At 38.5% G+C, this 27,011-nt stretch overlaps 2 protein-coding genes across 5 annotated transcripts in view; both read left to right on the top strand.

Annotated features, from left to right (window-relative positions):
- map4k5 (mitogen-activated protein kinase kinase kinase kinase 5) overlaps positions 1-9,074 on the top strand; it is a 41,064-nt gene extending 31,990 nt beyond the window's left edge. For all 4 annotated transcript variants that reach the window (XM_084741989.1, XM_084741990.1, XM_084741991.1 and 1 more), the window contains 7 exons: positions 146-249; positions 985-1,162; positions 1,453-1,521; positions 1,621-1,713; positions 1,951-2,021; positions 5,117-5,172; positions 8,070-9,074. In XM_084741989.1, coding sequence (XP_084598115.1) covers positions 146-249; positions 985-1,162; positions 1,453-1,521; positions 1,621-1,713; positions 1,951-2,021; positions 5,117-5,172; positions 8,070-8,157 — 659 coding nt within the window. In that variant the 3' untranslated portion in view covers positions 8,158-9,074. The remainder of the gene's footprint in view (positions 1-145; positions 250-984; positions 1,163-1,452; positions 1,522-1,620; positions 1,714-1,950; positions 2,022-5,116; positions 5,173-8,069) is intronic.
- A 2,601-nt stretch (positions 9,075-11,675) lies between these two features.
- On the top strand, positions 11,676-26,494 carry cdkl1 (cyclin dependent kinase like 1 (CDC2 related kinase)). Its single transcript, XM_084743324.1, has 10 exons — positions 11,676-11,828; positions 13,802-14,068; positions 16,626-16,747; positions 21,953-22,025; positions 22,461-22,551; positions 24,064-24,264; positions 24,538-24,620; positions 24,770-24,826; positions 25,482-25,643; positions 26,352-26,494. Exons 2-10 carry the CDS (start codon positions 13,901-13,903, stop codon positions 26,451-26,453), a joined length of 1,059 nt encoding a protein of 352 aa, XP_084599450.1. The 5' UTR covers positions 11,676-11,828; positions 13,802-13,900; the 3' UTR covers positions 26,454-26,494.
- The last annotated feature ends 517 nt before the right edge of the window (positions 26,495-27,011 follow it).

Raw genomic sequence — 27,011 nt, 5'->3', positions numbered from 1 at the left:
GAATGGAGTTTTGAATAAATTGAATTTCTATAATTTTTCATTACGGAGCGTTTTTACGTTTTACGTTTTTTTAAATGATATACTTGATGACTGATGTAAACTGGACCTACATCGCTCAGTCTGGCTACACTTTGCTGTTTCACAGTGCGAAACCCGTATACAGGCCACAAGTATTTGTGTGGAGCGCTGCAGTCTGGGATTGTCCTGCTGCAGTGGTATGAGCCCATGCAGAGGTTTATGCTCATCAAGGTCAGTTGGCTGTTTTCTTTTCTCATCTCAAACGTTACTCTAGGACCACATGTTTTTACTGCAAGGTTGTGTTTTGTTTTGTTTTTCTTTCAGGAGTACATCTATAGTTAGAATTTTAAATTTAGTTGTGTGAGGACAGAATGATCAGGGCATCTTGAATAAGCTAGAAATGGCCAACGCGTCTGTGCACTCAAGTTGTTCATATTCCCAGGGATTTTTTTTAAGCATAAAGAGCTGCTCACACCAAGAACGATATATAAAGGTTTAAAAATTGTTCTAATTTAAGTGGATGGTAGAGTCCATACCACAACTGTAACATAATGACAGTGGTGAACGATATCCTTGGGATCATTTTCAGCAAAATATGAAGAATGATAGAAATACTGACAGTCAATCAGAATCCATCCGAATTTGTGGGGCAACATGTTTAACAACAAAAGTTGTTTCGGTGCCATCAGTTAGCTTAGTTTCTGAGACTCTAGCCTCTCTCTTTTATGTAAGCTAATTGATTTAAGAAATACTTTTTAAATGAATGCTAATGTAGTGTAATATTAGGCTGTAAAATATACATAAAAATTGTAGCTGTCTTTCTTGGTGTGGATGGCCTTTAACACTAATAAACTGATGTCACTCCTTGCACCTGTAGCAAAGTGTCACTAGTTTTACACTCCAGTCATTAAACATCAGAAGACTGCTGACACTAACCCCTGTGTTGTTTCTCTCTTCCCTCGGCAGCACTTTGACTTCCCTCTCCCCAGCCCCCTGAAGGTGTTTGAGATGCTGGTGGTCCCGGAGCAGGAGTATCCTCTGGTGTGTGTGGCCATCAGCCAGGGCTCTGAGCCGGGCCAGGTGGTCCGCTTCGAGACCATCAACCTCAACTCCTGCTCCTCCTGGTTCACCGAGATGGGAACAAGTAAGTCGAACGAAAACCGTGAAATCAGTACAGAGACATATTTTTGTGGAGATATGCTGGAATACAGCTTCACCTGTTGAAGGGCTTTTGTGCAGTTTGAGCAACCAGCTATAATTGTTTCATAATAAAGTAACTAATACAGTCATGTAGAGAGTGTGGAGAATCCAGAAACTGAATTTAAATCTACAAAACAAAAAAAATGTTACTTGAAAGAAATACATTTTTACATGATAAGTTGCCCGGGATGTTGCAGAACAGGATTGTTACTGTTGTACTTTAACTTCCTGCAGGTAATCAGCAGGTGGATGCAATTCACGTCACCCAGCTGGAGAGAGACACAGTGTTGGTTTGTTTGGACCGTAAGTACAATCTCTTCTTATCAGCTTCAACAAAAATCTGCAGCTTTTATCTGCCACATCACTCTTATCATTTTTTATTTTTATTATTTCTATCCACAGAAAATTTGAAGATTGTTAATCTCCAAGGAAGACTGAAGTCTAACAAGAAGCTGGCGTCTGAGCTCAGCTTTGACTTCTGCATCGGATCTGTTGGTAAGCTTTTGGACACGTGCTGGACTTTATGGTCTGAGTAAGGAAGCAGAATTATGTACTATTCTTTTTGAGACCCAAGCTGACAGGTATATAGAAAAAGATGGCTGTAAAGTTGCTTATTCCATTTACAAAAAAACTCAACCTGAATTGCATTATTTCTGTTAATCAAGTTTTCAGTGTTTTAGTGGCTACTGGCTGTGCACTAACACGTGGCCTTGTTCCTTTCTCCTCTGACAGTGTGCCTTCAGGACAGCGTCCTGGCCTTCTGGAAACACGGCATGCAGGGAAAGAGCTTCAAGTCTAATGAGGTAAAATATCCCATGACCGCAACCGGGGATGAACGATTTCCGTTTTCACATAAAACTAACCCATGATTACAATGACTGTTCCAAAATGTAATTATCATGAAAAGAGTTTTTGAACACCATGCTTTGAAAAACTTATGGTATCAAACAAAGCATTCCAGCATCAAACACAGTTAGCAACAGTCTCCCAGATGCAGTTGAGTTTGTTTTACATCATCAACATTTACATTGACATCACAGAGGACATGATGCCATTTCAAATCATTGAGAGGTTTTCCATTTAAAACTTGGTGAAATTTCTAACACATCTGCTGGGTACAGAACCTGAGAAAAGCAATACTTATTCCAGTAGCTGTATTAAAAATACACACTCAAAAGTGCTTTTTTTTTATTCTGCACCACTTTATGGATGTTCCAGAAAACTTACCATTAATCAAATGTAACATTTTAAAGCATTTTGCTACTTAAAAATCAATATTGATGCAGAAATGTCAGTATGTATTTTCATTTGTTGCCAGTAACTACAGTGTAAAAACACTGAATGCACTGTTTGCCTCGTCCATGAATACGGACTTGTTTGTTTTACATGTGAACAAACACCTCTGGCTCTCGTCAACAAAGACCCTGAATGCTGGCCGTTTACATGCGTGGCTACAAGCTGCAGGTGATCCCAGGATTAGACCTCAGGTGGAGCCAGACAAAGTGTCTTTGTGTCGGGCCGAGGTAATGAATTTGTCCCCCTTTCACGGAGGGATTCCATGTTAACCTGATCACGAGTCGTGGTCGGCAGCAGAATAAAAGTTCAAGAGATCGCCGGGAGGTGAAGCATTCTGTTTTTATGAAAAGTGATATGCCGATCAGGGCCGCCCTTTTGAAAGCTCGCCGTGTCAGACGTGGTCCCGCGGCACTCGGATGAAACAGAAGGTCTGTTTGCCGAGTCTGTGCTCAGCCCAGCTTGACAGTCGTCCCATAGCAAGGATTTTTGAAATGTCAGCGGCCATGCAAAATTCATGCTCAATCATAAACGAAACCCGTCACACAACAGGGAGCAGCACTAAATAATTCAGCCTTTGTCTCGTTATGATTCCCCTCAAAAGCGAAGGCATTCAAGGGGGGCCGGCCTATTGATCCGTGCTCGCCTCGGTGGGTGCTCCTCTGAACACCCGAGACCTTGTTCTCGTTTAGACTTAAACAGATCAGATCTCTCCCGAGGCCAAGGACTTACACCTAGCAGGTGTCACACGTCGACTATCTCGCATCTGTCGACAAGTTTTCATGACCTGTCAACACGTGAGAGTGTGTTTTGAAGGGGCCCTTGTCTTTTACACTGCAAAGTGTCAGGCTACATCTTGTGACTATGACAGGTAAGCTCCAGGATTGTACACAGTAACACCGAGTCCCTGGAGACAGCACTCAGTTACCTACAGTCATGTTAAAACACATGAAGACATGTTGTTTCTAAAGACACAATAAGTGATCCAAATGTAAACAGTCACCCAGGACGGCAGCTTCTGACTCTGAAATTGACTGGCAGGTCTTTCACTGGCATTTAACAACAGCTTAATGATAAAGTTTTGTGATGCTATTCAGTAGAGATGCACAACATTATTCGCATGTCATTTGTATATAGGCTTATAGATATAGGCTTTAAAATGAAATATTGGCATGGGCTCAAAATTCCAGTATCTCTGTCGATATGATGATGCTTTAATTATGTACACATGATGCGAGCGTGTCAGCTGTTTGGAGTGTTTTTTTAAAGTGAAACAGATTATCAAAGTTTCTGTTTGTAATGATTGCTCAGCGTCGGTCATCCGTGGAGGAACCAAATCACATTCCTTCAAAACTAGAGCTGTCGTCCCGATAATTAGGACAAATTAGTGAAGAACAAAGAGAAAAAAAACCTGCCAACAGTAGTTTTTCTTATTTTGCCTGGTGAATGTTTATTCCACTACAGCAGAGATTTAATGTTCTATGAAATTAGGTGAAACAATAATGTATGTATATCAGTATCAGCAATCGGCCAAATCAGCAAAAATCCAATATCATGCATCCCTGCTACAAAATGCTATTTTTATTATATATATTATTTATTATTAGCTGAAAATATATGTATATAATAACTGCAACAACGACAAAAAAACAATACACAGACTTAGTCTTAAAGGATTATTTTAAACCTTTGCCCTAGTTTTACAATTTTTGAATTGGTCCAGTAGATCGCCTCAGCCGGCGTCTGTGGAAAGGATGCAGTGGCTGCAACGTAATCCTTGAGGGCAAATGTGCCTGTCCACTAAAAATCCCTACGGAGGTGGATCTTTTCAGATAACCCATTTCAACAGGCGGCTGAAACTGTCATATCAGTCTTTTCAAACCCACCAGACTTAAATTTGACTTTGCATGAGTTGCTGGTCTACCGCTGCCTCGATCTGTAGGTTTGTTTGTGTCATTGTTTGACTTTTTTTAATTTTATTTTGTACCTATTAGTCATTTAGATCCCAAAATATGTAATAAAAAAAAAAAAAAAAAAGGTTTAAAAATAACAGAATTGTCCTGTAAAAGGATTCAAACCTAATTGTGAATGTCTGCTTCACTTCTCTTTATAGTACAGTTGGCAGGATATTACTGTAATGCTGGGCAGACACTGCAAGTATTAGACCCAAGTTTAATCCTGAATTAGTCACCCCCGACTGCTTTTAGAACCATAATTTCTGCCAGATCAGTTGTTCTTTGACGTGCAGTTTGACAGGGCATGACTTCTTATTAATGTAAAATATATAAAATAATCCTGTCTTTGTCTTTTTGGGAAAAAAAACGTAGAGTCATCAGTGTGAGCAAAGAAGTCATCAGTTCTGTCTGTGCAGAAAGGTCAATTAAAAAGTGTAATGTGAGTTAACTTGTGGGATTAATAAAACTGTACAGAGAACCATAGAGCATAAGACAGAAGTTGTCAGGTGCTCTGGTGAAACTCTCATAAGAGGCGCTTCAGTGTTTGTGTGTTTTAAAACTCCTTCAGCACCACCAGGACTTCATATGCACAGAAAACCAGTCGTCTTATTAACCAGTCCGTTGTGGTTTTTTTTTTCTTTCTTTCTCAGGTGACCCAGGAGATTTGTGATCCAAGCAGAGTCTTCCGCCTCCTCGGATCCGACAGGTTGGTGCAGAGATTTTTCCATCTTTAGCTCCATCAGTGCAGATCAGTGATCAAACGCACTGAGTGGAGGAGAACGTACCACAAAAATCTCAGAGGACTTTAAAACACGTCACCTTGGTTTCAGAAACAAACAGGAATACAAATAGGATCTCCCTCTCCCTTCGCACTCTGTTTAATCTGTCTTCTCATCAATAATATTAATTGATCATAACAGGCCTTTGTGATTATGGCTGTCGTCCCTCAGGTGTTATCACCTGGAAACCACCAAACATTCTGCTCACCCGCCGTGTCGCGAGCCCACAGCTCTTCATCTCCTGCTGCCTCTGGTTGATCTCTGACTGTGCTGCTCTCGCTGTCTCCACCTGATCCCTCCTCACTCTGTTCTCATTTAACACCAGCTCACTTCACATCATCTGTTTCTGTTCTCTGATTACTCTAAACTACAACTGAACGATATGCCAAAAAAAAAAAAATCATATCGCGGAAACGAAATGAGTCACGATTGTAGTGGGAATGGTAATTTTTGCAGTTCAGATTGTTTTTGCTGAGGTCTGTACTAAATGAGCACATTCCTTTACATCTGGAGAATCTGATACGAAAACATCTCTGTAGCACCATTTTACTTTTTTTTTATAATGGTATGTTGTGACACATTTTACGCCTTTATAAAAAAAATTGCAGCTCCTGTGATTTTGAAATTGCTTTTTCGATAATATTGCGTTTGTTTGTTCAGCCCTGATCTAAAACCTACTGTCCCTGAATGCACCCCTGACATTATCCTTGAATGGCCCCCGACCTCCTACCCCCACCTCCTCCCCACCTGTCTGTTTGATGCCTGTTCGTTCAGTCGCTCTGGCTGAGACATGAAAGCCAGTCAAAATGTTAGACACCCCAGTAACCGTCACAAACCTGTTTGATAAAATTAAAACTTCAACATGTCACTGCTTTAACATCCTTGCAACTTGACAAAGTAGATTCTTGTTGTTATTGTTGTCAGTGCAGGCAGCAGCTTCATTCCTGGGTAGTTTGATGTGTGCAACTAATGACTACTTTCATTTCAGTTAACCTGCTGATTGATTAAAATTTTTGAATTATTTACTTGATCAGTTCATGTTGTAGTCCGTGAAATGTCAAAAAGTAGTAGGCAAAAATCCTTATCACAGTTTTCCAGATCACAAGGTGACATACTCAGATGTTGACAACTTGTTTTGTTGAACTAACAGTCTGAAGCCCGAAGAAGTCCAATTTAAAAAATATATAAAATAGAGAAACACAGTGAATCCTCGCTTGAGAAATTAACTAACTGCATAATGTTTATGATAATTAATCTTCTGGCGATCAGTAATCGTCTCAGTTCTGGACTGACGTCAGCCGCAGACAGAGCAGGATGTGATTTAGCTCCCTCTCACACACTCAGAGACTCCCGGTGTAGCCGCCCTGCCCGTGGCACCGGAGCGAGGCCTCTCTGCCCAGCCCCCCATGTTTTATTCACCGCCGCCCGGGCGGCACTGCCAGCCTGGTTTTAGTGTCTCTCCATGCCTCTGTAATTTCATCTGATGGAACGGACAGTATGGACTGTAGCTTCCCTGCTCACCTGTCACCGCCACGAGACGGGTGGCATCTGAAGATGCACCCACTGCCGTCCTCATCTGACTTTGACAGTCTAATTGTTTAGTATAAACTGTCAGTGCTCTGTCCTCTGAGTAGATCCATACCATGAACGCGATGCTTCGAGCTTCTTACTTCACATAAGCTATATATTTCCTGATTTTTGTCAGTGACAGAAGTCAGTCCCCTCTCTTTAGTATTTTCTAACAATTTTTCAGCATCTGTCAGAGGTTTGTTGTCTTATTTGACAATCGGTTAAATTTTTAAAGTTAAAATATGTAAGATTTATTAGCAGAATGTGGCAGAAATTGAATGTAATATTCAAAAGTACATTTTCATTAGTGTATAAGTGCCTGAAAATAAGATTTTTTTTCCATTTTCGTTGCCTTAGAATGAGCCCTTTATATCTACAGAGGGCACAGAAAAACTCTTAAAACCGTGTTGTGGCTTGAATCACAGCAGTGCTGATATTCAGTATAACAGCACTCCCTCTCGGGGGATATTGCTTTAATATTTCTGTTAAATCAATACAAACACCAAAGTGTAAAAAGTGTTTCTCTTTGTTTCCTGCCTTTTATGCTAAGCTAACTGGCTTCTGACGTTAGTGTCATGCTTCCCCAAACAGACACAAATGAAATGAAATCTAGCAGATGGTGCATAAGAAGTTCAGATGTACTACAAGCAATGTTATTTATTCATAATTAAACATAATTTTATGAAGGCAGCCCTGTTTCTATATAGTTGGAGGACAGTTTACGTACTTGTAACTCACAACAGCTCCCCAAATTCCTTCCTAACCTCGTCCCTTTTGGAGATATCCCCATTAAAAGGCAGCTGTGGATCATATCAGACGTGCCACCTTGTAAATCAGTCCTTCATCATCCAGTTTGACTGCTGAATGGAGGGGAAACGGAAACATTGAGGACGTACGTGTCCATTTTGAACAATGAAAATAGGGTGGAGGTGAAGCAACTGTGCAAAACTTTGCCAAAATAGAACCAGGACGGGTTTTTTTTTAGATGAGTAACACATCTCTAAGCCTGTTCGCTGACACACCAGCAGATAAAGACATCGTCATCAGGAAAACTGAAACAATCTGAATCTTATTTTATTCCTTCATGTACATGTGATTTATTGTAAATGATAAAACTTTGGAAACACATCCGCTTCCTGTTGCGGCTGAACAAAGTTCTACAATTTCCAGATTTCTGTTTAAGTTTTCTGAAGGTAAAACAAAGTTAATATTTCTGCGTCCTGTTCTTACTGTTGGTTCTGTGTTTGTTCTGCAGGGTGGTGGTTTTGGAGAGCCGACCCACAGACAACCCCACGGCCCTCAGCAACCTCTACATCTTAGCAGGTCATGAGAACAGTTACTGAGCCTCTCCCAGAGGTCGGACGGTTCTTAGAAAAGCAGATAAGATGCCTCAATTTTGGGAGAAAACTCCAGACTTTCACCTGTCAGGGGAAACGTCTGGCGTTCGTTACTGATCGACGGGAGCCTCTTCAGTCTGGATTCATGAGTAGCCTTAACACCAGCAACACGTTCACTGCGTCTCTGCTCGTCACGGAAACTGTTAGGACGAGCAGAAGGTGGAGAAACAACAAAAAGCTCAAATGAACAATGTTACTTAGCATTTTTCTCATTTTTCTGTACTGTGGACTGAGTTACAAACAAGTTATCTAGAGGTATTATTGACAAAAGTGCCATTAAAATTCACAAGAATTTGTGATTGTATTAGCAAATGATGGGAGATTTACTGTGTTATCGTCTGTAACATGTCGCTCATAATCACTGCCGGTGGCAAGTAGGCTTGAGAGGAAATTTTACGAGCTCTTTAGTCAAACTAATAGATCAGTTTAAACAGAAACCCACAGGCATTGTGGGTTATTTAAGCAATATTTATTAACCTCATGTTAAGTAATAGGGTATGTTTGATTTACAGACAGAGACAGTGCGGTTCTGCTGTGTGAGGATTAACTACCTAGTGAACAGCTCCTGAGCAGCTTTGGGTTATTTTTACTGCTATGTAATATAGTCGCATCTCTCCTGCTCTGCTGCGTTTTTAGAAAAGTTGGATATAATGTACATTTTTTTTTCTTTACCCTCCTCTTTTATAGACCTTTTACTTCTCATTATTTGCACCATTTAAGCACTTTTGTACATTTTTTTATTTAAAATAAAATGACAAAATGAGGGACAATGCTAGGTTTTCTTAACATCTTTGCATTCCCTTCGCAAAATGTTTAATGTATGCTGTTTTTGTAATAAAAAAAAGCTGTTGTTAACAAGATAACGCGAGTGGATTGTGGTTTATTTGTGTGTTTGGAGTGATGTAACAGCTGATGATGCACAGAGTTACTCCTCGCCGATGATGAGTCTCTGATGGGAGGAACAGGGGGAGATGAGATGAGTATTAGTTTCCATCATTTCCCTCTTTAGTCTGCCATTCCTCTGACTTCACCAACCTGCACTAATTGGTCTCAGTGCAACAAGACAAGACGTCAGGTTTATATTTCCCCGTCTGCAGCTCGCTGTCGTACGTGGAGTGACATCAAACAGACGTGGGTTTGGTTTTGATGACCACAAAAAGACTCTCAAGTGTGATAAATCTTAGAATGATATGATTCAAAACTCATTAACTACTAACTAAGAGTAATTTCAGATGGGTCTTTTCAGGAGAAGAGTTAACTGAGCTGTTTTACTGAGCTGTGTGGGTGTTTTGTTTTTCCTGATAATCACTGAATGGAGAAGAAACATCTCTGTCTCTTCTGCCTGTCAGGTGGGAACATCCACAAATCTACAAAAGGCCCACAGGACTCTGCTTTTCCTTTATGGGGGTGAAGGTGGAGTCAGCTGTTCCTATGGGAACTGTGGTGAAAAAGGGAGGAAATGTGTCAAGCTGCTCAAACTGAGACTATGTGGCTCCTACAGGAAGTTAGATGGTGTCACCTTCGAAATAATAACAAACAGACATCAGCTGATTCATGAAGATCAAAAGATTTGGTATTTTACTGATTTTCTTCCCTCTTGCTGTTTGTGATGTTCTCTGTCTGTATTCTGTGTTTTAATGTGTGCTTTTAATGTTTGTTTTAATATAAAGCTCTTAAACACTGTAACTCTTTAATAAGCAGTTAAATAATTTAGCATGGTGTCCAGCTGAACTACTGAGAAGTCTTGTGACTCTTAAGATCCCAGCAGATGTAATAACAGCTGCTTATTTCACAACAGATGTGCAAACAGAGCAGTATTTTACAATAGTGAAATTATATATGAATCTAAACTTTAAAAAATGCAAAAAAAAAAAAGAAAAAAAAAAGCAATATCATATTTGACAGTTAACTTCTAAGAGCTAACTTTCAGTGGATAATATAATCAGAATAATTTGCATTGTGCATTAAAAAGGGCAGGGTTTGGAGGTTTAAAAATATATTCTGATACGATTATTAATCACCTGTCAAAAACAATGTAGTCAGTAATGCAATCCAAGTATCACAATAATAAATAATGTTACTTGATTATTTTCAGTTACATTTTGATAACCTCAATATAAAATATGGGAAAATTTGTTTAGTCTCCTAAAATGTCTTAGGGCTGCAACTAATATTTATTTTCATTGATTAATTGGTGGATGAAAAATGTTGATCAAAGTTCAGCATGACGTCCTGAAATGTCTCGTTTTGCCCACAACCCAACGATATTCAGTTTACTGTTAGAGAGGAGTAAAAAAAAAAAAAAGAGAAAGAAAAAGGAAACTGCTTATTTTGTATCCAGATTAAATAATCCCTTTACATGTAATCCATTATTCCTCAAACCTGGTAAAGGAGTTACCAAGAGAATTCATGATTCGTCCCAACTCAACATAAACAGAGAGAACAACTTAAACATATAAAATATAACACAGAAACATACAGGAGTTGAAATAAAATCATGCACATAGAGAGAGATTTTCTTCTTGTTCCTACAGTTGGCTGTTTTGAGCGTCGCTGTGCAGAATGATGTGTTTCCACCTTCATCTGCTGACAGCAGAAAGTTTCTCTGAGCTCACTGAAGATCTGATTTGAAGCTGCGGGCCAACGAGCAGGATTTATGACATCACAACTAGTTTGAAAATCAATCCTGGTCCAGTTTACAACTTCTACAAGTGTGATGTACAAACTTGAGGCCAGCAGTGAACAAACACTGAGAACAAACTTTACAGTGAAACAGGAGACACCTGATGTCTAACAAAAAAAACTTTAGAAACAAAATCTGCATATTAATTGTTTCTGGAATTATTAATGAGGTAGAAAGAGTTGATATAATTATTGTTATACTTTTTTGGGGTGAGACAGACATTATTGTTCCAAGCAGACTATTTGTAACATTTAATGTGTATAAGAAAAACCTGAGGCTCTCACTCGCGTTGGGAAATTCAGGACCCTTTCTAAACGATAACTCTCTCTGAGGAAAACAAAACAACTTGCAACAAAAATTAATTAAAAAAAAACGTGTGTGCACTTTTATTTATGGACTTCATGTACAGATTATTTTGATTTAAACCACTTTGTGGCACATGAAAACGTCATCACTGTGTACCAGTGTGTATGCTGAGTGTTTTTAATTATTCAATAAAAAAGGAAATAAAATATATATATATATTTTAAAAATCATTGTTATGAAATTAAAAGACCTAATCAAAGATTATTTTTTTTTGGTATAAATAATTGTATATAAAATACTTCATGCAGTTGATCCTTAATACAACAAAAAGCATTTTCCCATTCGATTGAAAATGTCTTAAAACAGGTCATCATGACATTTGTGCTCAAATGTGATCTTTAGCATAAACGATGAAACGATGTGTGTTTTATTTTGAAAGTCACGGCCGGACGTCCTGTTTAATTGCGTCTGACTTGACAGTTTAAAGGGTCCTCCTGTCTGCTCTGCAGGGACAGTTGAGCTGTGATCGTCCTCTCTGTCTGTCCTGAAGCTGCAGCTCCTCTCTGACACAAACAGACTGAATATTTCTGACCGACTGAAGAACATCTGAGAACATTTTTCACTCACAGTAAGTTTGTTTTGGACTTTATTATTTTTTTATTATTATTATTACGAACAGGATGTGTTTTTACTGAAAAATGCCTCATAGAAATATTGAAATGTGTCTGACGTTACTTTTATGATCAACTGGTTCCATGTGGTAACTTTCAGGATTACAGTAACTATATTTTAGTCACATAAAATCCTCTAATATCAGTTATAAACATGCAGATTAATGTTCATCCATCCTTTTTTGCTGTTATGTCATGTTTTCCTCGTTAGTCTGTTTATAAGTGCAGCACTTTGATTTTATTCCCCTGCTGTTCTCTCTGCTCTCTGTGTGTTTTCTGTTTTCGCTCTATATCTCCTCTGGGAAATGACCTAATATACTTTGCATTGCAAATGTTTTCGTTACGCAATCTAGCTGTAGGGAGACAGGTGTAATGTTGCCTCAAAGCAATTAAATCTGTCTTTTAGAGGCAGTTTGAAAGGTTATCTTCACATTTTGATCCTCATACTCAACAGGTTAAACACAACCTGAGTTTATCAGAAATTATAAGATGCATGTAAATTCTTTAATGTGCTTTTCAGCATATACAGATGATAATGCATGACACGTTTCTGTGCATTCATCTCAAAATTTGTTTTAAAAGTCTCTGGTTTGTTAAAATACACAGTTGGTCTCATGTCATTTCCAATGATATTTGCACCAGGGCTGCATAATTCATTGAAACATTGTCGAAATTACATTATGGCCAAGTGCGATTTGCAGAAGCTTTAATTTTTCTCTTTTTTTTTTTTTTGATAAAAGAGGAAGAAAAATATGACAAGGCAGCATTACATTAAAGTTGTGTAGTGCTGCAGAGATGCTCTGGCCTCCAAATCTTGTTCTCCAGATGTAAGAAAACATGTTTGTTTGGTCCAACAAATATCACATCATCATGATCATGAGCATGATCTGCCAATTTTTTACCTTATTGTGCAGCCCCAACGCATAATCTTTTACAAAGGTAAGACTGAATGTGCCTGCAAATGTCAAGTAGTGTGATCACAAAATAATGAGAAATATCCACCTTTTATCCACCTAGAGAGTATATAAATGTATTCATCAAAACAATGACTTCAACAGATTTTATAAGGTTTATCTCTAACTTTAAAATCTATCTTTGAGTGGTGCAAAACACCTCTGTTTTCTAAATAATCTCAGATAAAATGTGTAAAATTGTTTTAGAAACATGTTAATACACTGCAGTAGAGGATTACATTTTAATCCACATTAGTTATCCTGTATATTATAATATTTTTGTGAAAAAGTCAAAATGTTTGCTAAACATGAAAACCTACCAAGATGAACCAAGAGTCAGAGGCTTTATTTTTTATCATGAAGCAAAAATAAACAAGTTATCAGTGCAATGAAATTCTTTTTAAGTTTACTATGTCCCTCTACCTGATGTTGTCAATTATTCTACTTACAAATATTAAAATAAAGTAGAAACTTAGGTTAAAGAAAGACAGAAAGGAAGAAACAAAAAGGGAGAAAAAGAAGAAAGAACAAGATGACTGATGTAGATGAAGTGATAAACAACACAGAAGCAGTTTGTGGGGTTAAAGATGGTGCAGCATAACCCAGAATAAAAACAGTGTGCTGTAAAAAAAAAAATAAAAAAAAAAACAGTATAAAAGTTGTACAAAAAATGGTATAAAACTGTTTAATATAAAAACAGTGTGGGACTGTTTTAAAATCTGTGTTATTCAGAGTTCACTTTGGTGATGTGAGGCAGCAAATCTGTTTTATGTTTGATAAAATCATTATTGTATCATTTCCAGAAAAGATTAAACCTTCATACCACCATCTTTGATCTTAAGTATGAATTTATTCCAGCTTTAACTGAGTGATCGGTTCAGAAAATCACCAGGCGGTGAAACAGCCCTCACTCTTCTTCTTCTCTGTGTCCCTGCTGACTGAGAAGTCCTCCTGTGTCTCCTCTCGTCTTGTTCCAGGCTGCAGAGACACACACAGAGTCCTCCTGCCTCCTCCGACCCTCCTGGAAACCCGTGTTTTTTTTTTCATTTCTGGATGTCAGCTGGTCCGGTCTGAGGATGGAGAAGTACGAGAAGATTGGAAAGATCGGAGAAGGCTCCTACGGTGTCGTCTTCAAGTGCAGAAACAAAGACACGGGACAAATCGTCGCCATCAAGAAGTTTGTGGAGTCAGAGGACGATCCCATCATCAAGAAGATCGCACTGAGGGAGATCAGGATGCTCAAGGTGACAAAACATTTTCATCCTTAATAACTTTAGTTTCTTTTCCCAAAAAGTTCTTCACATCAGTGTTTTTGACTGAAGGTAAATTAAAGTAGCAGTTACTATTTCTGCCAGGAAAACTTTAGCAAAGACTAAAAAAATGCTAATGGTATAAAAAATATATAAACATTTTAATTTAGAAGAATGCAGATCATGCATAGCACACCCAAACAAGTATGTAGGTAGTATGTTAAGTTTTGGATTTTTGAGTCAAAATTATGACAGAAAATGTCAAATATATGAGATAAACGTAAACATTTTGATGTTTCTGACTCAAATTTTTATGACAGTGGGTCAAATTTTGTCTTATGAAGTCAAAATAATGAGATAAAAAGTTTAAAGTTGAGCAAGTATGCCCAAATTGTGATTTAGTGCATAATAAATTGGCTTGTAAAATCAAAATAATGAATGAAAATGAGCAGAAATGCAGGTTTACCGGTCTATGGAAGCCCATTTCTGCCAGGAAAATGTATAGTTTTTTAAATGGTTTGTCACAATTATGAGATAAAAAGTCAGAATTTTGATTTAAAGACTCACTGTTCTGAGGTAGTACATCAAAACTATAAGACGGTATGTAAGTTTACGAGTATTAAATCAAAATAATGAGATAAAAGTCCACATTTTGACTTACTAGGTCAAATTTATGTGGTAGTACATAAAATTTTGGCTTATCAAATCAAAATGATGAGATAAAATGTCTAAATTACGTGGCGGTAATTCAAATCATGATTTAAAAATAAAAAATCATGGGTTAAAAACTCACATGGTTCTACTGTTTATTTTCTAATTTTGACTTATTTAGTCCAAATGTTTATTTTGTAAGACTTTTCCTTTATTTTTCTTCAAATTCATGGAAACAACAAGTCCAAGCATCAAGCACAGTCCAAATATATTATTATACTGAATCTCATTATGTCTGTATTAATTACAGAAGCCACCTTATAAAGGAGTAGTTCACTTTATTCCGACACGCCTCCAGTTTGGAGAAGCAGCAGGACTCCTGGTGAAGGAAGCAAAGCAATGTACTGCTGAGGACAGGGTCAGCATCAGTTTAAGTCTGTGCTATATTTACAACATTTTCACCGCTTTACCTTGCTGCCAGACAGTCTTCCCTGACAGGAAACTGCCCTTATACAGACCAAATATCTCTCTGTCCAAAGCAACCAGACTCCACTGACAAAATCAGTAATTTTATCTCACAGAAGACGGAAGTTGCTTCACTGCTGCCTCGATCTGAAAATTAATTTGTGTCACACAATAACACAAACAAACTAACAGATAGAGGCAGCGGCAGACCAGCAAGTCATGTATTCTGAGAGCTAAAAATAGCTGGTTTTGCCAAAGGAGTCTGGTGGTTTTGGCGTTGATGGTATTTGACTTATATAACATGTTTCCCATTAGAAAAAGCTGTTTGATGGCAAAATAAACTGGTACTCCTGCTGCTTCTCCAAACTGGGAGCGTGTCGACTGCCATCTACTGTACTTGAAATAATGCAAACTATCCCTTTAACCACATGTGAATTATAGTCTCTTCCATTCATAATATGGATAATAGAAAGAACACAAAAAGAGATCAGAGTTGAGTTCACCCTCACTTTACTACTTATACATTATATCCCGGAAATACAGTATAATAATACATCGTTAAACAAAATCCTCTGATGCAAAAGATGTAAGTCCTGTTTTTCGTGCCATGAAACAGTCGTCCTCCTCTGTTGTGCAGCCAGCAGGAGGGACGCCACGCTATTAATTCTGCAGACAGAGGGGAAGCATTTTTGTAGCTGCTGCACAGAGAAACTCCCGTTCAAAGGAGCAGCATTCAAAAGAGCTTCATAGGGCTGTAATCAAATAAAGGAAAAACCCCTGCAGGGTCACCGCTGACTCAAGTGCTTCAATTACAATGTGAAATTTATTTCGATAACAGGAAATGAGACGCTGGGTAGCCTGTTGGCACCAGGTCAGCGTCATTGTTCTGATTCGTCAAAGTGTTTGCGTCTTTGTTTTTGGCTGTTTGACCAGTTTGGACTCTGAATGCAACACAAATATTCATGTCGGTTATCTCATCTTGAATTAAAGTGTTGCCTGGCTGACAGAAACTTTATCAAAGTGGCAATAAAAACAACAAAAACAGCAACAACAGCCAGACTGTCCTGTTTCTTTTCATTTTATTGCCAAGTTTTGTTTAAACGAAAGGCTGAAACCTGTTTGTTTCACGATGCATAATCTTTATCAAAGATGTGCTGCTACAATAGTCGGTGGTTTAATTAGTCATGCGGTGGGCGGGAGTGTTGGTGGCCTGCTGGACACCAGGAGCTCATAAATAGGACAGGATGGGGACAGGTTGTCAGGGGCAACAGCATGTTTATTACCAGCTGTTAACAGTTTGGTGTGTTTGATAAGAGCAAACCATAGATGGAGCAGTTCTTTAAACACTTTCACTGGTTTATTTAGTTAGTTTTAGTGTCTCTGACAATTTGTAATGTCTTTTTCTTGTTTTTTTTTTTTTTTTTTGTCTCTGCAGCAACTCAAACACGCCAACCTGGTGAATCTGATCGAGGTGTTTCGGCGCAAACGGAAGCTCCACCTCGTGTTCGAGTACTGCGACCACACGGTCCTGAACGAGCTGGACCGTCATCCCAGAGGGTGGGTGTGTCTCCGGGCTGCTTTACACTAAAAACAGATGTGCACTCAGTTTGGTGACGTCAGTTTAACAATATCAAAAGTGTAAAATACAAATCCATCAGATAGGTGCAGCAGAGCAGAGACAGGAAATGTGCAAAGAGAGAAAAAGTCATGCAACAAATGTTCCCAGAGAGAATCAAACCAGGAAGATTGCAATTACATGGTACAAACTTAAACCATGGGGCTGCAAAAATGTCCTGTAAAATCCAACTTGAATCAATCAATTTAAAGTCACTGAAAAGGATATTTGAAATAGTTTAAAGCGTGGTTGTATGATGTACTTGCAGCTCTCAACAGAATCCAAACTGACCCTTTAAAACGCCAAAGTCACACAGTCGGCAAAGGCTGTCTGACAGCAACGTAAATATTCTAACGTACGATTAAACTGATTCTTTAAGGAGGCTAAAATACATTTTGCTGCTGACCCAAACTGCAGGCGTGCCGACGCTCATCTACTGCGTTGGTTCCCGAGCCGGGGTTTGATTTGCACGTGTCAACTGAAATCACAGTTTCAGGGTTTATACACCTTTTCCAAAGTCAAATCCAAGCACTTTTCAAGCATTTTCAAGCTTGTCCAGCACCTGACAGCTGTGATAAATAACATATTTATATACAAAATGATTAATTTTATTGTGATTTATTGTGTTTCAAAATGTGTCACCTGTCTGTAAGTAGACTTGACTTCCTTTAAAGGTTACGCGCTTTGGGCATTTTCCTTAACCATGAGGTAAAAATGCTTAATTCTTAATCTTTTTTTCTTATTTTAAGTTCCAAGGAGAAACGGTTGGGAACCACTGATCTGCTGCAGCTAATAGACTGAATATGAATCAGTATCAATCTAACTATCCTTTTAACAAACTGGTCAGGTTCCAACACTTTCAGGCAGCTATGCAACAACTAAAGAAGGTTTTTCAGATACAGATTGAGCTGCTCAATATTTGGACGGCATTACTAAAAATATTGATGGCACATGCAAATAGAGCTTAACATGGCTCCAAAACTCTGCCTACATCTTTAGTTTAAGTCTTTTTTAAATAGTTCAATAATTAATCTTGAATCAAGCTGCACAATAAATATCTGTTATCCAAATCCAGATTCCAAACATTTTGTAATTTAAAACTAACACAGCGACTCATTTAAGTTTTTGTTTTACTTTTGTGAAAGACAAAACAGTCTCACCTCGAGGCCCATTTAGTTTTTGTTTAGTGACTTCGTGTCACATGATCGTCATCAGCAGGTCGAGGATTTTAAGGATTTCTTGTCCATGTTGGCTTAAAGGTGCAAAATGTAAAATTTACTGATTCTTGAGAAATATGAGTCTCATTCTAAGGTCACCAAATACTTTTAGGTTTTGGGAATGAAACTCAACCATCAACTATCTTACCAACCGGATGGGAGGCTTTGGACAATCGCTAGTCTAGTTTTCTCTTAGTCCACTTCAATTACAATATGCATAAAGGATATTTTGGAACTTTTGCCAAAAAATGTCTAAAAACCACATTTATTATATATTTTGTTCAGTTGTGTACTTACATCATCCCAAAAGTTTCCAACAATGTTCAAACTCAGAGAAATATGGAATTTGTTCAAGGTAACGGTGCGTTTCATTTTGTTATCTGTTTCGGTAAAACATGAGATACATCAAAAAGTTAAGAAAGAAGTCGGCGTTGGTGACTAAATGTATTAAACTTTGATATTACTTTGTCCATGAACATGATTTCTGCCAGACTTAAGAGATTTTGCAACCATTTGCCATATCAAAAAACATGACACAACCTGCACATAAGCTGCAAATATTCACCATAAAAAATACACAACCTAAAGCAAAGACATTCAGAAACACAAACAGCTTATAACACAAGGTTTTATGCACAAAACTAAATCTAAAAGTTTAACCATATCTCTCAGCCCTTAATGTAAAGTCCATTCAAGCAACAAAAGCTTCAGAAAGTTGTATTAGTAATGCAATGAAAAGAATATATATCTCTATTTAAGGACTTTATTCTGAATTACATGAAATGAACACACAGCTGAGTGAACTGTACTCACATCACACTCAGATAATGAGAGCATAAATCTGAGTAAGTGCTGTGTACTTTCTATTATCTCTACATTACATGTACAGCACACCGTACTCTGGGCTTTGTCCGGCTCCGACGGGCACGACGCTCGTCTCCCGGGAAGCTGACCTGCCCACTGTGGAATGTTTACAGTGATGCTCTCCCAGAATGCTTTGCTGGCGGGGGAGCTGTCGGGACTCTTTAGGCCCGGGCCACATTTTATACGGAGTGTTTTCGCTGTCTGGTCCCCCCCCCCGCCCCTCTGGTCCTGGCCTGTAGCCTCCTGGACACAGAGGGGTTCAAAAGAAGAGAAAACAAAGTGGGGAGAAAGGGGCGGAGATTGTTATTAATTGCCCATCACGGGCCTCGATTTAGACGTTTCCACGGCAACACTGATAGATGATGGTCCCCGGACCAACAAAGGCCTCAGTGTGTAACATCGGCCGGACTGCTCGCTGTCCTCTGCAGCTGTCTGAGGGGACAGACATCTCAAAAACACACAGAGAGGACAGAAAAAGCAGATGGAAAAAATGATGGATTTTGGTTTCTAATAATCTGAGAACAAAGACATCAATCCATATATGATTCTTTTATTAAATTAATCTTTATTGATGGATTAATCACATTTTCATCAAAGATCCCTTGAAGCCAAACAAACTTTGTTCAAAAGCCATTAGTTTAATTTTTAGCTCAGTGTTGGTCTGTTAGTCGGTCCAGACTGAAATATGTCAACCAGGGCTGCAACAAATGATCGTTTTCATTATTGATTAATCTGTGAATGATTTTCTCAATTCATTGGTCCTTAAACTGTCAGAAAATTGTTAAAAATGTTGATCACTGTTTCCCAAAGCTCTGGATGACGTCCTCAAATGTTTGTTTTGTTTTTCCACAACCCAAAGAAATTCAGTTTACTGTTAGAGAGGAAAATATTCACACTTGAGAAGCTGAAATCAGATCATTGATCATGGACTTTTTTTTCTCAAAAGATTACTCAAAACAATTAATTTAATATGAAAGTAGCTGTTGATTTTTTTTGATTAAAATAGAAAAGACAGCTAATCGATGAATTAACAAATGATGAATTAGATGGATGAAACCTACTGACTTTTGTGACCCTTTGACTTTTCCTCTTTCACCATAGTGGGATTCACATTTTGGGCTTTTAGTTAAATTTCTCAACAACTGTTGGATGGATTGCTGTGATATTTGATACAGACATTCATGTTCCCCATTGGATGAACTGCTATAACTTTGATGATCCTCTGACTTTCCTCCTGCACCATCAGGGGTCTCACTAGTTTCATGTGCTGTGTGACATCTCTTAACCATGATGTGTAACTGGGAGGCTGTGGCTATTTCCAGTTAAGGAGAACCAATCTGCATGCCAATAACATTACAAAGGCTGCAGCCGTGCTGTTAGCACCCTTAAGAGGACAACCGTCTCCCAGATCAATGAATACAGCAATCAAAGGATCCACTTCTACCACCTGTCCAACATCATCAGAAAATGTCTAGAAAATAGATTTCTGCTAAAGACGTATTTTAGGACGGAGCCAGATCATTTGTGCCAAAGTAGCAGGGAGCCGCCTGCATCAGACACAGGTAGCGTCCACATTATGTAACATAATGTAATTCAAGTCGTCTGAGAGGAAAATTAGACTTCTGCTCCTCCTCTTCGCTTCTGTTTTCAGTCTTTTGTCATCACAGTCGGTCGAATCACCAACACAAAGCGTCTGTGTTTGACGACCTGGATGTGAGACTCAACAACCGATCGACTGTCTTTCTCCAGAATCGCTTACTGCACCTGTAAGTTTCTTCAGGTTCCAGAGATCTGTGACAATATTTCATCTAACTGAAAAACATTCATCTGATTAAAGAAACAGGAGAATCACAGCTAACTAGTCAGAAGTTGCCTTCAGTCTCGGGTCTGCAGCTGTGGAGTCACATGTGGCTCTTTTGAACCTCGCCAGCAGAGCCTTGTGGCTTTGACAAGAAAGTACATAGAGATGAATAACAGTTCTTGTTTTTGACATTTTAATTTTCACTTATCGTTGTTGTACGTTTAAAGTAGAGCTGAACAATTGGTCAAAATTTTATTGAAATCACAATATGGTCCACTGCAATTTTCAGATCGCAGGATGTGCAGTATTTGTTAAAGGGGAAATGTGTCCAAATACCATTTTAAATGAAATATTGTGGTGCTGCAGAGGTGTCCTGGCCGACACATCGCTCTCTAAACTTCTCTAATTTTAATGCTTTTCAATGAAAATGAGAATAATGATGTCAAAATGATCCTTTCCTCTAACATCTTAAATCATATCGCAACTGCAGTGTCAGTCAAAATAATTGCAATTGGATATTTCTTCAGAATGGTTCAGCCGTTGCCTAAAGTGATTCTCCAATGTTTTGATATTTTGTCAACTAAAATGTGCATCATAGCCCACGTCTGCACGCTCAGCACCTTTTCCTTTTCCTTAAATTCTGACAGTGGCCAGTCTCATGGCCAAAAATGTCTCTTTTGTTAGAAAAGGTTGCAGACCCCTGGTCTAAGGAGTCACCAAGACCCACAGAAAAACAAAGAATTTCCTTTAGAAATAAATAGTTTATTGAACCAAAGCGACCAAATAAAATCTTTGTGAATCAACAGATGTTACAATCACTTAAACCTTAGTTTAAAATCCTTAGCACAAAACAAAAATCCTGTGCAGCTTTCAGCCAGATTAAATAGTTTTCATTAACAATGTTTCAGCTGCTAAAAGGAGAACATTTTAGTCTTGAGCCTTTTTGACATGAAGCAGTCGACTAAACACACAGCTGTTATTAATGATTCTAATGAAGGTTCTTTTCATTCAGGTCAAACAGAGTCAGTGTGCTGCTGCTGTTCATGTTGGCTCACTGTGAAGACTCCTTAACCTGAATTAGTATCACTGGTAACACCTGTGTTTACTCTATCAATATCTCATATCAGTAGTTCATATCAATATATTGGCTGTGAAAAAAAGGTTTATCTCTTGTTATTTATGTGGAAAAACCGGTTGAATCTGCTGTAAGTGTTTTTTTTATTGATCAGTCAGCTGATGTGTTTTATTTTCTTTATGTTTTGCAGAGTTCCAGAGCACCTTGTGAAAAGTATAACCTGGCAGACTCTTCAGGCTGTCAACTTCTGTCACAAACAAAATGTAAGTGTCTTTTTCTTTTTTAGTCTTACGTGTCTCTTCATGTAGTGCACACAGTATATTTTCCAGTTGTCAAAGCTTCCCTTCAGCTTGTTTTTGAATTCCTCTGGTCTCCTCCTCCTCTTCCTCCTCCTCCTCCTCCTCCTCCAGCTCCCACCCAGCCGTCTGCTTTATGGCTCTCTTTTTTTTTTTTTTTTAACAAGAATTCCTTCCCCTTGGCTGACCAGCAGTTAATGTATCACCTAGACACAACAAATGCTACAAGGCCCCCTTTTAACAGGGTGGCATGAAGTCCAGAAAGCACCGTCTCTCTGTTTTTTACTGTCTGTCATTCCCACAGCCATTTTATTATCAGCATCTCACAGCCACAGACGTCTGAACACACTGCTGCCAAGTTTCAGTGCAGATGGTTTAATTTGACTGTTTGTGTTTCTGCAGTGCATCCACCGAGACGTGAAGCCGGAAAACATCCTCATCACCAAACATCAAGTCATCAAACTGTGCGACTTTGGCTTCGCCAGGATCCTCAGTGAGTTTTAATCAACAGCAGTATCAGTATCTGACAGCGCCACCTGGTGGACACTGCCACCTGTACATGAGACGTTGGCTCTTAGCATTTAAGACTTCAGTCATGAAATATGAGTGTTTCAGACGAGCAGCTGCAAAGGTTTAACTGAAAGAAAGTTCTGATGAGTTGGTATAAAGGCAGCACTTAATCGGTGTCTTGAAATGTGTGTTTTTCAAGCCTCAAAATCAGAAATAGTTTCATTTCTGGTTAAAAATGCTGCAGTTTGGATCACACATTGGGTTTATTGTGTGCAGATGGAGCCACAGGAAATATATATTTTTTAATCTTAAGAATTTAAGAAAATGCATTTGTGTGAGGAGTTCTTTAAAAAAAAAGAATAGAAAAGCGCACAACAAAGAGTAATTTTTTAGGGTAGAGAATAATTTAGGGTTTAGGCTAATTCAGAAAGAAGCTGCTTCTGAGATAAATCCCACGAGATGATTAAAAAAATAGAGAAGATTTTAAAAAGCATATTTTTAATGCTATTTTTTTCCCTGCACTGTCTCTGTTTGTATGTATGCATGTTTATGTATACAAGGAGTCATGCATTTGTTCTACTTCAAGCTAAAAAGTTTGGGAGCCATCGATGGTGAAAATAATTCATTCTTAAAATATTTATATTACTGAACAAAGAGAATATTATTTATATCAATTATCCTGCATAGAGCCACGTATCTCCGTGAATGTATATTGTATATAGTTGATTCATATTTTATATTTTTATTCTATATTTTACGAATTGTATTTACAACTCAATTGTTTACAACCTGCACTTTTTGATCCTTCCCCTGCTACAACGTGAATTTCCCTGGTGTGCGATCAATAAATCAAATCAGAACTTATCTTAAATACCAACAGAGATTAAACTCTGTATACAGAAAGTTCAACAAGGGTTTTATAGTTAGAGTTATGGAGAATACAAAATAGTCAGAAAAGCTTTAGCATACCCTACAGATGATAAGATATGTCTATATAATACACAATATAAATGATATAGGAGAATACACTACAAATATAAACAAAAGATAACAGACTATTGACATCAGATGTGTGCAAACTTGTTTTTTAAATTAAAAAGCATTGAGATATATATGTAGTTATAGATAAAGAAGTGCAAAATAACCATGAAGCAGAAAAACAGAGTTTAGTTTGGTTCAGATATAAACTGTAAGTCTAAGAGTACTCTGAGTTCTCTGTTAGGGCTTTTTTTTTAGGTTTTGGGCAGGACAGATTTCCTGTTTGAGTCTTTGTGACGGTGAAGCTGAACCAGTCTTTAAGAGAGAAGAGCTCCGCTGTCTGTCCAGCAGGTGATGGAGAGGCTGCTTTGGATTATCCTTGATCAATAACAGTTTGTTCAGTGTCCACGTCTGTACTGGCACAGCTTCAGAGACGTAGAAGAGGCCTCAACACTCTGCACGTTTTCTTTAACCCTCACCATGACCTGACAGCTCACTCTGTGTTTTGTTCCATCAGCTGGTCCCTGTGACTACTACACAGACTACGTGGCGACTCGATGGTACCGGGCCCCTGAGCTGCTGGTGGGGGACACTCAGTACGGCCCTCCGGTGGACGTGTGGGCGATCGGCTGCGTGTTCGCCGAGCTGCTGTCGGGGATCCCTCTGTGGCCCGGCAAGTCCGACATGGACCAGCTGTACCTGATCAGAAAGACTCTCGGTGAGACTAAACTGCTGCTGCTCTGAGGCAGGGAAACCTGGGAAACCAAGTCTGTTTATATTTAACACTGCCATTGTTTTGTCTTTCAAAGGAACTGTATTATGAGTAAATGATGATGAATCATGACCAGAATAAAATAGCAAAATAAATGTTTGGACAAATAATTCTAAGTTTAAAAACAGAGATGGGAGTAACTAGGGAAAAGAAAATGGACAAAATGAGTTTGATTTAACGAACAATGTCCGTTATTTTCATCTTTCTCATCCTCTGCAGGAGATCTGATCCCTCGACACCAGCAGGTTTTCAGTAACAACCAGTTCTTCTGTGGAGTTTCCATCCCAGAACCACAAGAGATGGTGAGAAACACCAACAGCTCCATCTACATCTGCATTAGACAGATGGATGTCGTTGCTCAGAGTTTTGTCAGCCTTAACTCAGCACACAAAGGTTAAATTATTAAAAGTCATAAATATATTGAATCTTTGTATTTTTTTTCTCTCTGAAGGAACCTCTGGAGCAGAAATATCCAAATCTGTCACATCAAGCTCTGAGTCTCATGAAGGTAAAGCTGTCGTCTTTAATTTAAGAAATGTTGGAGATTACTGTAATCTCATAATTAAGGGATGATGTGAATGATGAATCAAGACCAAGATAAGACCTGCATCGACCTGTTGCTGGTTATTATTAAATAAAAACCTGCTTATTGTTCATTATCCTGCTTATTACAAGGCTACTTATCAAAATTAAATCAATAATTTGACACAAAATATTTGACATGGCATTTTTAAATCCATAAAATGGATTTTATGGCTTTAAAAATAATTTTATTGCTCCTCCAGAGCCTGTGATCAAAACTGTGTCCATAGCAACGGTCTGATCTTCATAGCAACAGACGTAACAGACCACAGAATGATGCAACTGATCAATATTTAACAAAGCTATGTAATAACAGATTATACACCAGAGTCTGGATTTTATCCCAGTTAAAATGTGCATTATTTATGACATTTCTATTACTGCATGAAGATATATAGTGTAAGTTGTGAAGAGTGAAAAGATCTTTAAATTACTTTTATTTTGAAAAACTTTAATTTATTCACATGACAACAATCAGAAACTGTGTTAAATGCTGTTTGTTCCCAGATAACCAGTGGTCACATTGACCTTCACTGTCTCTCTTCTCTCGATGATGGTTTTGATGGTTTTTGATGGTCCAGGGCTGTCTGAGGATGGACCCGTCCGAGCGGCTGACCTGCGAGCAGCTCCTCCAGCACCCGTACTTCGACAGCCTGCGAGAAAAGAGCGAGAGCACCTCCAGAGAGCAGGACCGCTCCAGCAACAAGAGGACAAGATTACCTCGCAAACACCTTCCTCCTGGGGTAAGAGAAGCCTCCGGTACAAAGAATAATGACCGGACTGAAAACACAAGTGTGCTGCCACATTTAGGGCTAATCTCAGTGTTTTTTAATATTGCCTTTCTTCTTTTATTCTGCAAGCAAAATTGTATTTTTTAAAGAAGGTGTGGGATATCAGCAGCTTCAATAAACTGACAATACACTGACCCATAAAGGTCAAACTAAAAAAAAATTGATCAAGGAATTTTGACCTTTGGATTATTATATTTTTATTATCTTGAGGCCGTTTCAGAGCTGGTATCGGAACAACCCTAGTTTCTTCTAAAAGTCCATTTTGAGAGGATCTAGCTTCAGTATCGTGACATATTTCCAGGTGAAACAGGACAGGCAGGTGGGAGGAATTTGATTTGAACGCTGAGAAGTGGGCGTGTCATAACAAACATGGAGAACATCCCATGTAATCTTTAGCTGGCTAAATAATCTTAGTTCTTTGCTGCTTAAAGATGTGTTGGCTGTCATGATATTATTGGTTAAAATTGGTTGGTTCTTGCTTTTATAAACACACGTCATATTTTGTTTTACAGGAAAAACATGATTTGATTTTGATAAACTAAATGGCAATGGTCATGCAAAAGCACATTTCAAGCTGCATTCTCCTAAAAAAAAATGTAAAAGTATTTTATTGCTCTCAAAATTGTCCCTGAAGCTTTACTTTCTGTTTTCTCCCTCCAGTATTTGCCTCAGCTGACCAGCAGCAGCGTCTTTCCAGCCGTGGACAGTAAGAGATACTACAACAACTTGCGCAAGTTCAACTACCACCTGCCGAACATCTAAACCTGCTGCTCACGAGCTGAAATAAAAACCTTCAACAGGCAGCATTTTCTGAACAACTCAGGAGATGAAGCAGATTCTGGTAGCACCTTGTTTTGTTTTTTTTTAACAAGGATCCAACCACTTTTTTGAAAGGTTTTCGTTCATCACGAGGTGGGGTGTGTCAGGTGTGTCTTGATATTGATGTCAGTCTATGCACTATTTCCCAACGTGGGCTCAAGCGTGTTGGTTTATGTATGTTGCCGACGTTTCAAGCTGGTTTGGTTGTATTTTGTGTAGACGTGTGAAGACAAGGAGCGATGTGCTGCTCTGCTCGTATCTGCTGAGTAGACGGAAGGTAAAACTCTGACGGACCGCCTTGCCAGGTTTGCCAAATGTATTTTTTATATGACGATGGACTCTGTAAGAGTTTTTGTTAGACAGTTTTATGTTGTTTCATTGTCTTGAGTAAGTTATACTGTAGGACACAAACTTTGACTTTTTTCTCATGAGCATTTCTGAAAATATTTATTGACGTCAGGAGTGTAAACATTCCCACATTGACTATCATGTAGCAGTAAC

Source organism: Lutjanus erythropterus, chromosome 18 (genome assembly GCF_056507025.1).
Source record: "Lutjanus erythropterus isolate fLutEry1 chromosome 18, fLutEry1.hap2, whole genome shotgun sequence".
In the NCBI taxonomy this organism is placed as follows: Eukaryota; Metazoa; Chordata; class Actinopteri; order Lutjaniformes; family Lutjanidae; genus Lutjanus; species Lutjanus erythropterus.
The sequence above is the reverse complement of the archived record's forward strand: the minus strand, read 5'-3'. Positions and strand labels throughout refer to the sequence as shown.

Coding starts and splice junctions, on each gene's coding strand:
- cdkl1 (XM_084743324.1), top strand. CDS start 13,901: ATGGAGAAGTACGAGAAGATTGGAAAGATCGGAGAAGGCTCCTACGGT. Junction 24,265..24,537: donor CCTGATCAGAAAGACTCTCG/GTGAGACTAAAC, acceptor CATCCTCTGCAG/GAGATCTGATCCCTCGACAC. Junction 25,644..26,351: donor GCAAACACCTTCCTCCTGGG/GTAAGAGAAGCC, acceptor TTCTCCCTCCAG/TATTTGCCTCAGCTGACCAG.